Source organism: Trachurus japonicus, chromosome 23 (genome assembly GCF_045865225.1).
Source record: "Trachurus japonicus isolate A0001 chromosome 23, Traja_1.0".
In the NCBI taxonomy this organism is placed as follows: domain Eukaryota; kingdom Metazoa; phylum Chordata; class Actinopteri; order Carangiformes; family Carangidae; genus Trachurus; species Trachurus japonicus.
In genome coordinates, this window is record NC_140929.1 from 23,229,374 (window position 1) to 23,243,664 (window position 14,291).

The 14,291-nt window shown below is 41.6% G+C and overlaps 1 protein-coding gene across 2 annotated transcripts; it reads left to right on the plus strand.

Annotated features, from left to right (window-relative positions):
• The first annotated feature begins 741 nt into the window (after positions 1–741).
• LOC146962969 (sorting nexin-4-like) lies at positions 742–9,743 on the plus strand. 2 transcript variants are annotated; one of them, XM_085769436.1, is made up of 14 exons: positions 742–855; positions 1,217–1,356; positions 1,488–1,626; positions 2,822–2,971; positions 3,061–3,108; positions 3,203–3,258; positions 5,101–5,173; positions 5,865–5,926; positions 6,202–6,267; positions 6,363–6,452; positions 7,228–7,327; positions 9,090–9,235; positions 9,338–9,452; positions 9,551–9,743. In XM_085769436.1, exons 1-14 carry the CDS (start codon positions 772–774, stop codon positions 9,596–9,598), a joined length of 1,317 nt encoding a protein of 438 aa, XP_085625562.1. In that variant the 5' UTR covers positions 742–771; the 3' UTR covers positions 9,599–9,743. The 2 variants fall into 2 exon arrangements, with proteins under 2 accessions (XP_085625562.1, XP_085625563.1); XM_085769437.1 differs by having other exon boundaries at positions 7,228–7,307; positions 9,094–9,235.
• Positions 9,744–14,291: the final 4,548 nt, after the last annotated feature.

The following is a 14,291-nucleotide window of genomic DNA, read 5'->3' on the forward strand; positions in this document are numbered from 1 at the left end:
AATTGTTTATAAGCAAAAGCATTCATATATTTATTCATTTATTTATCTAGATCTATAGATAATGAATAAATATATAGCTTTAAATAAGTAAATAAACATATTTTGAAAACTGGAAACACATCAGCTTTTCAGTAGGCTATAGATAGATAGATAGATAGATAGATAGATAGATATAAATTCAAAATAGGTAGTTAGATAAATAAATGAATAAATATATAAATGCTTTTGCTTTAAATAAATAAATAATTTAAAATGTTTTAAAAACTGAAAACGGTTCATCTATCTATCTATCTTTTTTTTTTCAATGAAAATCTTTATTTCACATTTGAAAAAGTACAGACAATCAGAATGTTCATGGAAACAGACACCGACAGATAATGGGTCAGCATTAAGGAATAAAATAAATATAAATAAATAAAATATATAAAATAAATAAAATATGTAACTGCATAATGCATGTACTGAAATATGTATTGTGTAAGTAAATAAAGCAAAATAAATATATAGATAAGGCACTTCTTATTCTGGGGTAAGTGAAAATGAGTTCAAGTATAATAGTGTGCGTTCACTTTTCTTGTTTAGGATCAGTGACAAGGTTTTTATATAAACATTAAACTCATCTGTGAAGACATTAAAGTTAGGACGGGACTATCTATCTATCTTCTCCTGGTTCTTTGGTGCTATGACATAAGCCTCATAATAAACAGTGGATGGATGCTGGGCGCTTTGCGCACGCGCTCTGACTCAGCAACAACATCGGGGGAGAAGAAGATGGCGGAGGATGGGAAGGATGAGTCGGTGGCGACGGACGACGACTCGGAGCAGCTGACCGCGGATGGGAGCCTGAACACGGCGGTGAGACAGCTGCTTCTCCTCCTCGGTTTACCATTAACATGCTCCGACGTGCTTTCTTTTTTCTTTTCATTTCACTTCGGCTATAAAACGTTGTATAGCCTACAGTAGTACGGTATGTTTGTGTTTGACACTGGCTAACCGCTCAAAGTTCACTTTACTTTAATTTAAAGAGAACGTACGTCATTTTAATTGAACAGTGACGCAGTTCAGGTAATGTGTGTACAGAGGTAGTGTGTGAGTGTTGTTTTCAAGCTAACATTACCAAGCAAACCTCAGTGTTTTAGCCCACAGCTGTTACCAGCTGTTTGCTGTGTTTGTGACGACGCTCTGTGATGTGACGGTGCAGCTGGTGGAGGAGGAGGAGGAGGAGGAAGAGGAGGAGGGTGGAGGCTGCACTCTGCTGCGCAGGATGGAGATCTGTGTTGCTGAGGCTGAGAAGAGGAGCGGCAAGAATGCAGTGAACATGCAGGAGACGTTCACCGTCTACCTCATCGAAACACGGTGAGAGCAGCTCGCCTCCATCACTGACACCCACTCACTTCTCCTTTCTGTCTGCGTCTGTGTGTGTTGCATCACTTCTCACTTCTGTATTTCGCCTCAGAATGTCTCACTGCTCTCTGAACGTTTCACAGGCCAATGGACGCGTTGGCCGAGGGTCGTAACCCGGCCCCGGACTCTCTGTGGAGGAGGTACAGTGAGTTTGAGCTGCTGCGGAGCTACCTGGTGGTCACCTACCCCTACATCGTGGTGCCCCCCCTGCCTGAGAAGAGGGTGAGTTCTCGGAGTAACCCCCCCATTCAGTGATGCAATGGAATATCAAATATACAGAGCTGTCCCCTCAGAGTCAGTGACTCGGCTGATACCTAGAGATGCAGTTTAACAGGCGAGTCATTGCGCTTCTATATCAGAGCAAGGTAAAGGCTGATTACCACACACACTCTCAAAATGAGCAAACCGCAAAACTAATGAAGGACAGCTGGTCAGATAAACAACTTACCCCGAGCTGATGCATTCTTGAAAAGTGCTGAAAATATCCACACAGCAACGCATGTGTTTGCTTTAACTACAGTTTGCAAGACCACATATCCGAAATAAACTCACTGGCGGGCCGGTGTGTGGCGCAGTGGTTAAAGCGGCCGCCCCATGTAGAGGTTACAGTCCTCACCACAGGCGGCCCCGGTTCGAATCCTGCATCGCGCAGCCCTTTCCTGCATGTCATTCCCCCTCTCTCTGCCTCCCCTTTTCCTGTCTATCTCTACTGTGATCACTATCAAATAAAGGCAAAAACCAAAAAATATAATAATAATAAACTCACTGGCTGTCTATTTCAGGACTTTTATTAGTAATACAGACTGATGGTAAATGTGTTCACCTGATATTGGCTCTTTTGTTTTAAATGTTTTGTCTTGGGGGAAGAGACTTTAAGTGTTTTAGCTGCTGCTTTTTAGCATATAGCTACAAGATACCATGTCATATTCAGGAAAAGCGTATTTAAACTCTAAATACACAAAGCTAACAAAAAGGTCAGGTCAAGGATTTTGTAAAAATAGAGTTTTGGCTTATCTTCACATCTTTTCCTGTATTTAAATGATTTACATTGGCTTCATCTAAATTGAATTCAAATGGGGTTGCTTGAAATGACGTAATATATAATAAAGTAGTAATTAATTTAAAAAAAAACGAATTATTCTTCTTTTTAAAATTATGATTAAAAACACCACAGAAAATCTTTAAAAATTGTATTCTATGCTTTCACTTTCTCAAATATAAATCGAGTTCAAATAAAATGCAACAAAAATCTAAGCAGGCGCATCTTGATTGACGGGGGTCACCAGAAATTTCACAAGCCAAAAAAGGTTGGGAACCACTGCCCTAGATGTTTCAAAATGACTGATGAAATCAAATACAACCAAGTTCCAGTAAGGGGAGAAGTTAAAACTTAAATGCATTGTGAATGTTCACGCAGGCAGAGTTTGTGTGGCACAAGCTGTCAGCAGACAACATGGACCCAGACTTTGTGGAGCGCCGCAGGGTGGGGCTGGAGAACTTTCTGCTTCGCGTGGCTTCTCATCCAGTGCTGTCCAACGACAAGATCCTCTACCACTTCCTCACTGAGGTACACAGTGCTATCCGGCAGTTGCGATGCTCGATTTATTGATCGGTCGTTGGTCTATAACTGGCTTCTCTCTCTAATGTGTGTGACAGGAACACGGCTGGAAAGAAGTGGTGTATGAGACGGGCTTTCAGGCGAAGGTACTGGGCGTTCTGTAGAGCTTCTATTTCTTTATTCTTCATATAATCATGTAATGTTTTCAAGTTTGACCACCACCTCTTCTCTGTGTTGCAGGCAGATTCCAGGCTGAGGGCTCTGAGTGCCACCTTTCGGGTGAGAAACACAGATAAGTAAGTTAGTGTTTCCAAATCACACTGGAAGAAGTTTGATATCAATGTGTATGCAAGTTGCATTTTTAAAGGGATAGTTTAACATTCTGGCAAATTCGCCCATTGCCATAATCCCTATAGTCATAGCAGTAGGTTCGTTACCTTTAATTGTCGGTGCAAGCTATTTTTAGAACGGCGGAGCAGAGCCGCGAGCTGCTCAGAGCTACGCTACGGAGGCTAATGGAATTTCTTGGTTTCCCTCATCAAACTCATCAAATACACAATCCAGCAATTCCAAAACGCTCTGGTGGACAAGTTGTGACCTGCACATTCACCACGCTATGAGATAATAACAGAACGTTATGAGACAGAGTTGTTTTCGAGGCAAACGTTTTGCATGAATTTACCTCGAAAACAACTCCGTCTCATAACGTTCCGTAGCTCTGAGCAGCTCACGGCTCTGCTCCGCCGTTCTAAAAATAGCTTGCACTGACAATTAAAGGTAACAACCCTACTCCTAAAACTATAGGGATTATGGCAATGGGCCAATTTGCCAAAATGTTGAACTATCCCTTTAAGTTGGAGTTGCTGTAAAGCTAATGTGTGCGTTTTGATAAAAGTGTTGTTTTTGGTATTTGTGGTTCACTGTATGATTCAGCAGAGGTTACAGGTAAGGAAAAAAACCAAATAATGTTTATCAAAAAAAAAAAATTAATATGTCTGATAATCCATCATAGCAGCTTTTTATGGTTCCCAGTGGCTCAGTGGGGCTTCACTTTGGGGCACCACTGTGGTATATTGATGTGTTGATGAAAAGAAGGGATCACTGCCAACACGTCTTCACTTGTATTTAAAAAGAAGTTCATTAACAAGAAGAAGAACAGTGTACAAAAATGCCGAATCCTGAAGCATCTCTGGTGCCAAAGTGAGATCTTCCTCCCTATGGCTCAAAACCATGATCATTATATACTTTCTAACTCTAAAACTCCACCTTCCCCCAACATAAGGATATAGCTTACCATAATAGGCATTAACTGCTTGACATTAACATGAACAATCCATGTATCTGTTAATCTAAACAATTCCTATAAGTGTTTAACATACGCAGTTCATGTGTTGCGTCTATGAACATGAGACAGGATCTAGCCTATAGAGTTTTACGACCTTGTATTCATACTCCGGACGAGGCTAACATAAACTTAAGTAAGGCTCTCACAGGAAAAATGTGAATAACAGGGAAGACATTCTCCTAGGGTACATTTCACAAGAGCATCTATTACTGTTACTAAACATCTAATGCATCTAGTGTGCGTCTTTCTCTCTTATAACATCTACCTTTGATTTGTTTACTTCTAAGCAAAACATGTCCATGAAGTAAAGCACCAATTCACACTTTCCTTCAATTCCAAAAAAGGGCACACTTACAAAGAATAAACATAATACATGATGTTAAAGCAAAAAGTTCAGGTGGATAATACACTACACCACCTTGCCATAATCAGCATTACCATATTATACAGTTCCTCATTTAATTATTTGATAATTAAAACTCAGAAAACATGTAATATGCCATACAGTATCCTAGTGTACACAATGACAACATTAATATGTTGATTTCTCTGATTAATAGTCCAAAATTGTCCAACTTCAAACCAAAAAAGAAGAAAATTATCACATCTGTGACTCTGGAGCCCCCAAGTGTTTGAAACATTGAAGTAATCAATGAATTGTCCCAAATCCATCAGATTAAAAGAAAGAGCCTACAACTGGCAGGATTTTATTTTATTTTTTTAAATAAGCAACAACAAAGGAGAAGTTTTTAATCAATATCTTCTGTATGTGTCCTTATTTTATCTTTGGTAGGCGCTTCATGGATATGAAACACTACAGTGATGAGCTGCAGTCGCACACGTCTCAGGTTCTCCGAGCAAGAGCGGTAAGTTTCTCCTGACACCGACACCAACATGGACTGTAGCTGGTGACGGGGGTTCTTGTTCTGCAGTTAATGGACCAGCTGTTTAGCAGAGACTGAACTTTTAATATCTAATATCTTCATCTGTCAGCTTTTAATCTGTATGATTCATCTGAAAAGTAGATCATGTGCTTTTAGGGAATAAATCTATGGTCAAAGTTCAGAGAGGAAATGTGCAGGAGTCCTGGATGTCTATTGCTACTTATTCTGTAAAGCATTCTGATCAACCTAGGTTGTTTTTAAATGTGTTGTATAGATAAACGTAACCTTGGCCTTGGCAGCTTCCTAGACTGAAGATGTTTATTGAGCTTGGCCAAGGAGAATTACACTTGCTGTGAATGTGCCAATTGTTGTACTGTCTCTCTCCCACGGTCCTGTGTTATCCAGCATGGCTCCCGTTATCAGTAGAGTTCTGCTGCTGTGTCTGGAAAGCATTCAACACGAATATTTAGGACACTAAAAGAGGCATTATGACCTGTAGTTTGTACCTGGAGGGAATGCAGAGACTGATAACTGCCAGATATATGAGATTGGACTTTTGACCTCATCATTCCTTACCTATGGAAGATCTACAAAAAAATTCCCTTACAATATGATGACAATATGCTACATGATAAGATTGAACACTTTCTGTCTCAATTTCTGTCTCCTGTAGAGAGTTGCTGATCGTCTCTATGGTGTTTTCAAGGTCCATGGGAACTATGGAAGAGTCTTCAGGTCTGGCAATGAACCTTTGATGATATATCTGTGCATAAAGTTGACCTGAATTTGTTAATGTGTTTATATTGTTTACTAAATTTTATTTATATAGCCCATGATCTCAAATTACAACTTGTCCAGACTCTTTAGACTCCCTCTGTCCTCAGACAGTGAGCCAGATGAGGAAAAACCAAAAAGAAGTCTGTGTTTTTATCTGAAAAAAGTGCCAGTCATCAGTGTCCTCTTGCTAATCTGCATGTGTGTGTGTATGTAAATCCATGTGTTCACTGCAGTGAGTGGAGTGCCATAGAGAGAGAGATGGGGGATGGGCTGCAGAGTGCCGGTCATCATATGGATGCGTGAGTATTTAGAGTCCGGTTCTGTCCCATTGACTTCAGCCACGCCCCCTCACGCAGTTCCTCACCAATTGTTTCCCTCTGTCACACACTTGCAGATACGCTGCCTCAATAGACGACATCTTGGAAGAAGAGGAGCATTATGCAGACCAGCTGAAAGAGTATCTCTTCTATGCTGAGGCTCTGAGGTAAGATGTGTTTCACATCATTTAAGGAGTAGTTTATAATCAAATTAGAGATGGAGATGTTGATGTGAAGAGGAGGAGAGGGGTCCGGGTCTGGAGAGTTCACCAACACTTAACCTACAATACTGCTGTTCAAGAAGTCATTTGAGATGAGGACCCACATGATGTTGTTATTTATTTTCAGTAAATTGCTGTTCAATGTTTTTGTACCCACTTGCCTGGTTTGAATAAATAAATGCTGCTCTGTTAAATTTAGCTCGGTTTTGATTTTCTCCTTTTTGAATGTACATTTAAGATTGTGCTAATCTACAAAATAACACAAAGAGTGTTTTAACATAGACATACTGTGTGTTTTAGAGAGTAGAATCATCACACTGGTTTCATTATAAAATGTTAAGCTGAGTATGAAGTGCTTTAGAGGAGATGTGAAAAATATGGAGACAATTGCTCATAAAGTTGGAATAAAATATGTTTTTCACCTCTTCTCATGAAATGATTGTGACAATGTGATTTATTCCTGATAGATAAAGTGTATAACTTTACTGATCAATTTCTTCCAAACTTATCACTGTGAAAACTAAACCACAATTAATCTTCATAATAGAAATTTAAAAAAAGACGACTGTGTCTGAACAAAATGATTCCAACTTTATGGGCAACTGTGTATATTGTGTATCATGATATATCCTATTTAAAAAAAACTTGCAGGGTTATTGAGAGGCCATGTTCCCAGCAGGTATCAAATCATGGTATAATGTTGTGCTCTTTGCTTTGGCAGGGCGGTGTGCAGGAAACACGAGCTGACCCAGTTTGAGCTTGAGGTGGCTTCTCAGGACCTCATCTCCAAGAAGCATCAACGTGAGGAGCTGGCCACAGGGGTACACCACACCACCGCTGTGTTCGATTCCACTCTCAGTCTGTCTTTACTCCGAGAGAGCCATGACTGACTTTCATTACATGTCAATTAGGGATGCACATTTAGAATTTTTTTTCTGACCGATAACCGATGCTCGTTAAAGCAGAAGTAAGCGATCCGGTCGTTTTGCTAACTTCTTGTCAGCAGATGGAGTTAGCAGTCCCCGCCCTCGTCATGGATCTATTGGTCCTCGTCCCTACGTCACCACATTCACGCGCATCCCTTGGCTGCACACACAGAGAGGACCGCCCCTTTATGCCGTTCTCTCTCCTCATTGGATAAAGGTTGTAGGATACAAGGAAAGTTTTCTCCTCAGCTTACAGCAGAGCAGAGTGACTGACAGACCCGTGTTTCGGACCAAACACTCTATATACGTGATTGCTGTTGGAAGATAGAACTATTTAAGACTTATATTAACACAAACATTCCGCTTACTTCTGCTTTAACCGATTTAAACCGTTAAAGACCCACTCCCGTGAAAATCGTGTTTTCTGAGCTTTTCACATGTTCCTGTGGCATTTTTCTTGTGTTAGAGCACTTATCAGCAGAGAAGGAAGTGCAAAATTGCATTTCAGAGTTTTTCTGCCTTCAAACTGCTGTGAACCAATGGCAGACGCGAACTGGCAGTTTCAGGAAGACTGGAGTTGAGGGTGTCACAGCTCCAGGGGAGGGCACTAGTGCTACAAGCTCCCGCCCCGCTCTGCATCTGGCTCAGAGGTGAAAGCCTTCACAGCTCGGTGTAGCTGTCAAGGTATAATAGGTATAGCTCACCTGGTAGAGCAGCTTGCACCATGAGCAAGGACTATGTTCCAGTCTGGGATCGAATCCCAGTGTGGAGTTTTACGCTAAACGCGCTGAATCTGTAATTGTACAATGTCCAGCTGTCAGCAAGCGGGGGGGTGGGGTGCGAGGAGGTGGCTGGGCGGGTGCAGAGCAGCGCAGTCTCCGCCCACCCCCCAGAGGTACATTGCTAATGTGCATGGCTAATGAGCTGGTTTTAAAATGGCCGAAAAGGGTCGCGGGAGTGGGACTTTAACCAATAAGATTACGACGCTGGTGGCGCACGTGTGTATTTAATGGAAAAAAAAAAAAAAAAAAGATCGCTCCAATTTTTTTGGGCCGTTACATACACACGTGTGCTGCGACAGCTGATCAACGCCACATCCACACGCTCATATGGAGGTTAGATTGTCCAATGTAGAACTGTTTTTATATAAAGTGCAGCCAAACACCAGGCTGAAGAGAGAGGAACAGCAGAGCTCCTCTGACAGGAGAGCTGCAGGTGAACAGGCTGAAGAGCAGCGACATAATCTTTTATTTATTTTTTTCAGCGCCGTTGTTACAGGTGATGCACATCTATGTCCGTGTAGCTACATTTATTGTCTCATGTTCCTTCTTGGGGGCTGCTGCACATACTGTCAGTCCTCCTGTGTAACTTTTTGCTGCGAAATATGACTGAAGACACGTGGAAGTCTGTACGTGTCGACACGCCCCCATGAGTTGAAGACATAAGGAGCTAATAAAATAAATAAATAACCGATTGTATTACAGTAATCGGTCAAAGTTCTTGTTATCGGTTAACAGTTAAACGGTTAATCATGTGCATCCCTAATGTCAATGCGAGGTGCTTGGTCGAGGTCTTGTAACCTGACAGTCATGTTGTTGTTTTTTTTGTGTGTGTGTGTGTGTGTGTGTGTGTGTGTGTGTGTGGCCCATCTTCTCAGATAGTGAGGACATTCTCCTTCAAAGGTATGACCAACAAGCTGTTTGGACAAGAGGCACCAGAGCAGAGGGAGGCCAGGCTGAAGCTGCTGGAGGAGCTGATAGCAGAGGGCGAAGAGACGGTGAAGGAGAAGACCGCAGAGTGCGAGTGAGTCCCAGACGCAGTTTGATGCAGGCTCACTGTGTGTGAACGCAGCCTTTCTGACTTGTATATTGTGTGTGTGTGTGTGTGTGATGTGTATCTCTGCAGGGAGCATGTTGAAAGGGCGTGGGTGGACATCGAGCGCTTTGAGGAACAGAAAGACAAAGACCTGCGGGAAGCGCTCATCAACTACGCCGTCATGCAAATCAGCATGTGCAAGAAGGTAAACGAGAGAACGTCAGACATCTGAAGGTTACAAGAAACTGTAGTGGTGGTCCTGTTCATGATGAAAGTCTTTCTACTTCTTCTATCTCCGTGCAGGGAATTCAAGTGTGGGGCAATGCCAAAGAATGTTTCCTCAAGATGTGAAGATGAAGCCATATTCAAAAGGACGCGCACCGGTGGATGCTGGGAAACAAGGCTAGGGTTGTCTTGTTGAGGTTGGAAAAAAACACCTCATTATTGTAACAAAACATCCATCGATATAATGTTATTTGGAGTACTAAAAAAAGCATTTCTATGCTGCTAATTTGCAATAATGATTCACTTTAGTGGAGTGAAGAGGTGTAGGGAGGTGGTGGGTCATGCTGGAGTCCAGGCTCACAAGTTTTAACTTCTTCATTATTTATTTAACCATTTTTCAAACCTTAAACAGCCACATCACTGGGTTTACATGTTAAAGAGACTGTTTACACCTGTCGTGGAAACACTTTTGCACACCGGTTGACAGAAAGGTGTGTTGGAGGAGGAGAACAACATGGACATGGTGAAGAAACTCCTGCACACTTTCTTCTCACTTGCAATATTTTTTATTGTTAAAAGGTCAACGTTTCGGTTGTTCAACCTTCTTCAGGGCGTCCTATAGGGCTTATTTGATGCCCTGAAGAAGGTTAAACAACGGAAACGTTGGCCTTTTAACAATAAAAAATATTGCAAGTAAGAAATAAGTAAAAATTCCTAGAAAACAACTACTGTCTCTCCGTGTCTGGGAAACTTGTTTACACCTGTCGTTAAAATGCGTCTCGAGTGATCAGATCACAAGTGGACACAAGTGATGAGTCCTAAATACTGGATGAAAGACGTATTTCCTGTTGGGTCCTCGTCTGAGACTCATCAGGACGCATTAACCTTTACACTACGATAGGAATGTGGATCGATGTGTCTCAGACCAGCTCAGCAAGCGGCCCGTTTACACTTGTATTTAGGGCTGATCACTTGTGTCCAACTGTAATCTGATCACTCAAGACGCATTTTAACGACAGGTGTAAACAAGTTTCCCAGACACGGAGAGACAGTGGTTGTTTTCTAGGAATTTTTACTTATTTCTTACTTGCAATATTTTTTATTGTTAAAAGGCCAACTCTTCAGTTGTTTAACCTTCTTCAGGACGTCAAAGAAGCCCTAAAGGACGCCCTGAAGAAGGTTAAACAACCGAAACGTTGGCCTTTTAACAATAAAAAATATTGCAAGTAAGAAGAAAGTGTGCGGGAGTTTCTTCACCATGTCCACGTTGTTCTCCTCCTCCAACACACCTTTCTGTCAACCGGTGTGCAAAAGTGTTTCCACTATATTTTTACTTCTACAAGAGAGTAAAAGTCTGATTGTCTCATGTGGGCGACCTGTTGAGTGATGATTGTTTGGTCTGGTCATACTTGCTCATCAAATTTGTTCTGGCACAGACCAAACAACCAGACCACTCCAGGTCTGCTAACGTGTGAAAAGCAAAACAGGCGTGTGAGATTTTAACATGTATTTGTAAAGATGTAGGACAATTAAGTACATCTTATTTTTTATGAAACTTGAAAAAGAATAAGACAGGACTGATTTAAGACCAGACTTAATTTTCTAATTTTATCGTCTTTTTATCCTCATTTAATCTCCTTGCTAACCTTTTTACATCATTCCTACTATCAGGTCTAGTTCTTGTCTGCTCATAAATCAGTGACATCTTGGTGAAACTTCACATCATCACATTTGTGGAGTTAATCTACAGCCAAAACCTAAAACACAAAACATGTTTTACAGACGCCCCACCATTCACTAAGAAACACTGGGTGCTTTGCAAATGTAAAACACCATTAACAAACCAAATGCATTTTGTTTTGCAGACACAAGACACGCGTGTCAAACAAATACATAACACATCTCATTACATCGTGCTTCAGAATCGCACACAGCACGTCTCACAAGCACAACATGTGGCTTTCAGCACAGTTTTTCTGCCACGGATGTGCTGAGGGATTTCTCCAATAAACATCCCGAGCAGTTCACCGTCAGCAACAGCAGGTGGCGTCGCAGCTCTGTGTAAACGTGTGAGCAGGCCGAGCAGAGCAGAGCACAGAGGTCGGAGGAGCCGACAGTGGCGAAATCCCTGTCAAAGCAGCCGTGGCTTGGATTTCTGTTGTGCGTTTTCTTTTATAATTAAAGTGCTGGATGCAAACAAAACAGACACAAACAATGAAACAATTATTATTTTACACATCATAATATCCTAATGAACAATTATCACAGTAGATGGCTTCTCATTGAGAAACAAACAGCAAATTTTACCTTTTTTTCCTGTTTGATTTTTTGTTTTTTTGGCTTTTATGACTTTATTTTGACAGGACAGCTGGAGATAGACAGAAAATGGGGAGAGAGAGAGGGAATGACACGCAGCAAAGTGCCGCCGGGTGGATTTGAACCCGGGGCTGCACCCCATAAACAGAGGACTGTAGCCTCTGTTTATGGGGCGCCTATACGACGAAGATTTTCCCATTCCCTTTTCCCTTATTCCTTTATAAATTTACTGAATATAGATTGACCTTGTATGACCATGTACATTTAGAAAAAAAAAAATAAATAAATCTATACTGTATATGGTCATACAAGGTCAATCTTTTCAGCAAATTCATTAAGCAGTAGGAAAAGGAAGTTGGAATCAGATTTAATAATAATTCCTTGTAAAAGAAGGCAGCACTGAGACAGTTGAAGATACGTCAAAGCCGTCAGCTTCTCAATTAGGAGCCATTCCAAATAATCTAATGATGTTTAATGCAATAACTGTTTGACTGGGTGTGTGATCTGCTTCCTGCACATTGACTGCAGGAGAAGACACACAGCAAACTCCAAACTGCAGCCGCCGTTACAGTGGTTTTAGCCATCGACGGCTCGCTGGGCCACCATGTCCCGCTCTGCTCAACCTGCACACACATTCACACCCAGTCATGACACCACCTGCTGCTGGGGAGGGCGAGCCACTCAGGACGTCTGGGAGGAAACTCCCACTCAATCGCAGCAGAGAGACTGTGCCAGAAATCACTTGTTTGTTTGTTTTTGTTTGTTTGTTTGTTTTTTAAATTTGATTGTCGTTCTAGGATGTTTTGTTTGTACTTGTAAGGCGTGCTGCGTTTGTCTCTGAGCAATGTGTTGGAAATGTGATGTGCATTTGTTTGACGGATGTATTTTGTATTCACCAGACAGAATGTGTTGGTTTGTTCAAGGGATAGTTCACCCAAAATTGAAATTTCACTCATTATCTACTCACCCTCATGTCGACTAAGGACTGGGAGAAGTTTCAGAGTCCTCCATGGCTTCTCTGAGTTACAGGGGGTCTCGGCGTAGCAGTGCATGTCCATATAATGGTTGCAAATGGATACCAACTGTCTTCGTAACAAAAAGACACACCAAAAAACATCCAAATACCTCCATGCTGCTCGTATGTAATGTCCGTCTTGTATTGAAGCCCCGAAATGCGAAATTGTCCCGAAAAAAATTAAATAAGTTTATATTTCAAGCTTGTTTTGTAGCGGAAGCTTCTCGAAGCTCCTCTTCCCGGTTCGTCAAATTTTGGACGAACCGGGAAGAGGACAGACCCTGGTTCGTCCAAATTTGACGAACCGGGAAGAGGAGCTTCCCGCTACAAACAAGCTTGAAAAATAGACTTATTTAATTTTTTCGGGACAATTTCGCATTTCGGGGCTTCAATACAAGACGGACATTACGTACGAGCAGCATGGAGGTATTTGGATGTTTTTTGGTGTGTCTTTTTGTTACGAAGACAGTTGGTATCCATTTGCAACTGCTACGCCGAGACCCCCTGTAACTCAGAGAAGCCACGGAGGACTCTGAAACTTCTCCCAGCCCTTAGTCGACATGAGGGTGAGTAGATAATGAGTGAAATTTAAATTTTGGGTGAACTATCCCTTTAATGGTGCTTTGTATTCATAAACCACACGGTGTTCATTAGTGAACAGAAGGTTTCTGTCAAACATGTCTTGTTTGTTTGGTGGTTTTGGCCGTAGAGTGTCTCCACAAAGAGTTGAAGTGCAGCTCTTCCTGCTGTCAGTCATCAGATGTTGATTCGGTGTTAGATTCAGTCTGTGACCCTCCCCCTCCCTAGACAGGAACAGGAACAGGCCCCTTAACCAAAGACATCTGGGGAAACAGAAACAGCTTCAGGCTTACATCACTACGAGTGTGTGCTGTAGTGAAAGGAGTGAAATTGAAATTTTTTACATAACGTTTCCCCCGATCCCCTCTGCTGTGAGGCAGTCGCTTTTCTCTATGCTTTAAATGAATCAAAGTGAAGTAGCAACAAGATGTTGACTAAAGTCTTAGTGTCCAGGGTGATGCGTTTTACTAACTGCACATAAAGATAATTTTTATGAGTTCAACCTTCATTTGTTGACTGAAATTGAAAATGATTTACATGCTCCATGAGTTGTTTAAAGAGCTTTGTACTTCCTGCTTGCCAGCAATAAGCTTTGTGAGTGTATTTATGAAGATTCATATTTACAATTTGAATGCTCAATTTCAAATGCAGCTCTCGTTTGGTTTCGTTCTTATTTATTTGAATAAAACATGTCACACCACCGAGCATGTTTGTATCTTCTGTCATCTGCACCGAGCAGGTTATGTTTTTCTCCTGTGTGACATTTTGTTTGTGGTCTAAAGGTGGCAAAAAGAAGCAGAGAAGCAGATGCATGCATCTCTGGTCAGAGCTTCTGTGTAAGCTTTGAGCTTATCTGAACACCGTTGGGAACAAAGAAGGCTCTGAGGAGGAGAAGACCGTATGAGAGGC

Bases quoted from the DNA above. Each gene is read 5' to 3' on its own strand.
- LOC146962969 (XM_085769436.1), top strand. From the start codon at position 772: ATGGCGGAGGATGGGAAGGATGAGTCGGTGGCGACGGACGACGACTCG. The intron at 3,259-5,100 runs GTAAGTTAGTGT...TATCTTTGGTAG, and splicing joins CGGGTGAGAAACACAGATAA to GCGCTTCATGGATATGAAAC. The intron at 7,328-9,089 runs GTACACCACACC...CCATCTTCTCAG, and splicing joins GTGAGGAGCTGGCCACAGGG to ATAGTGAGGACATTCTCCTT.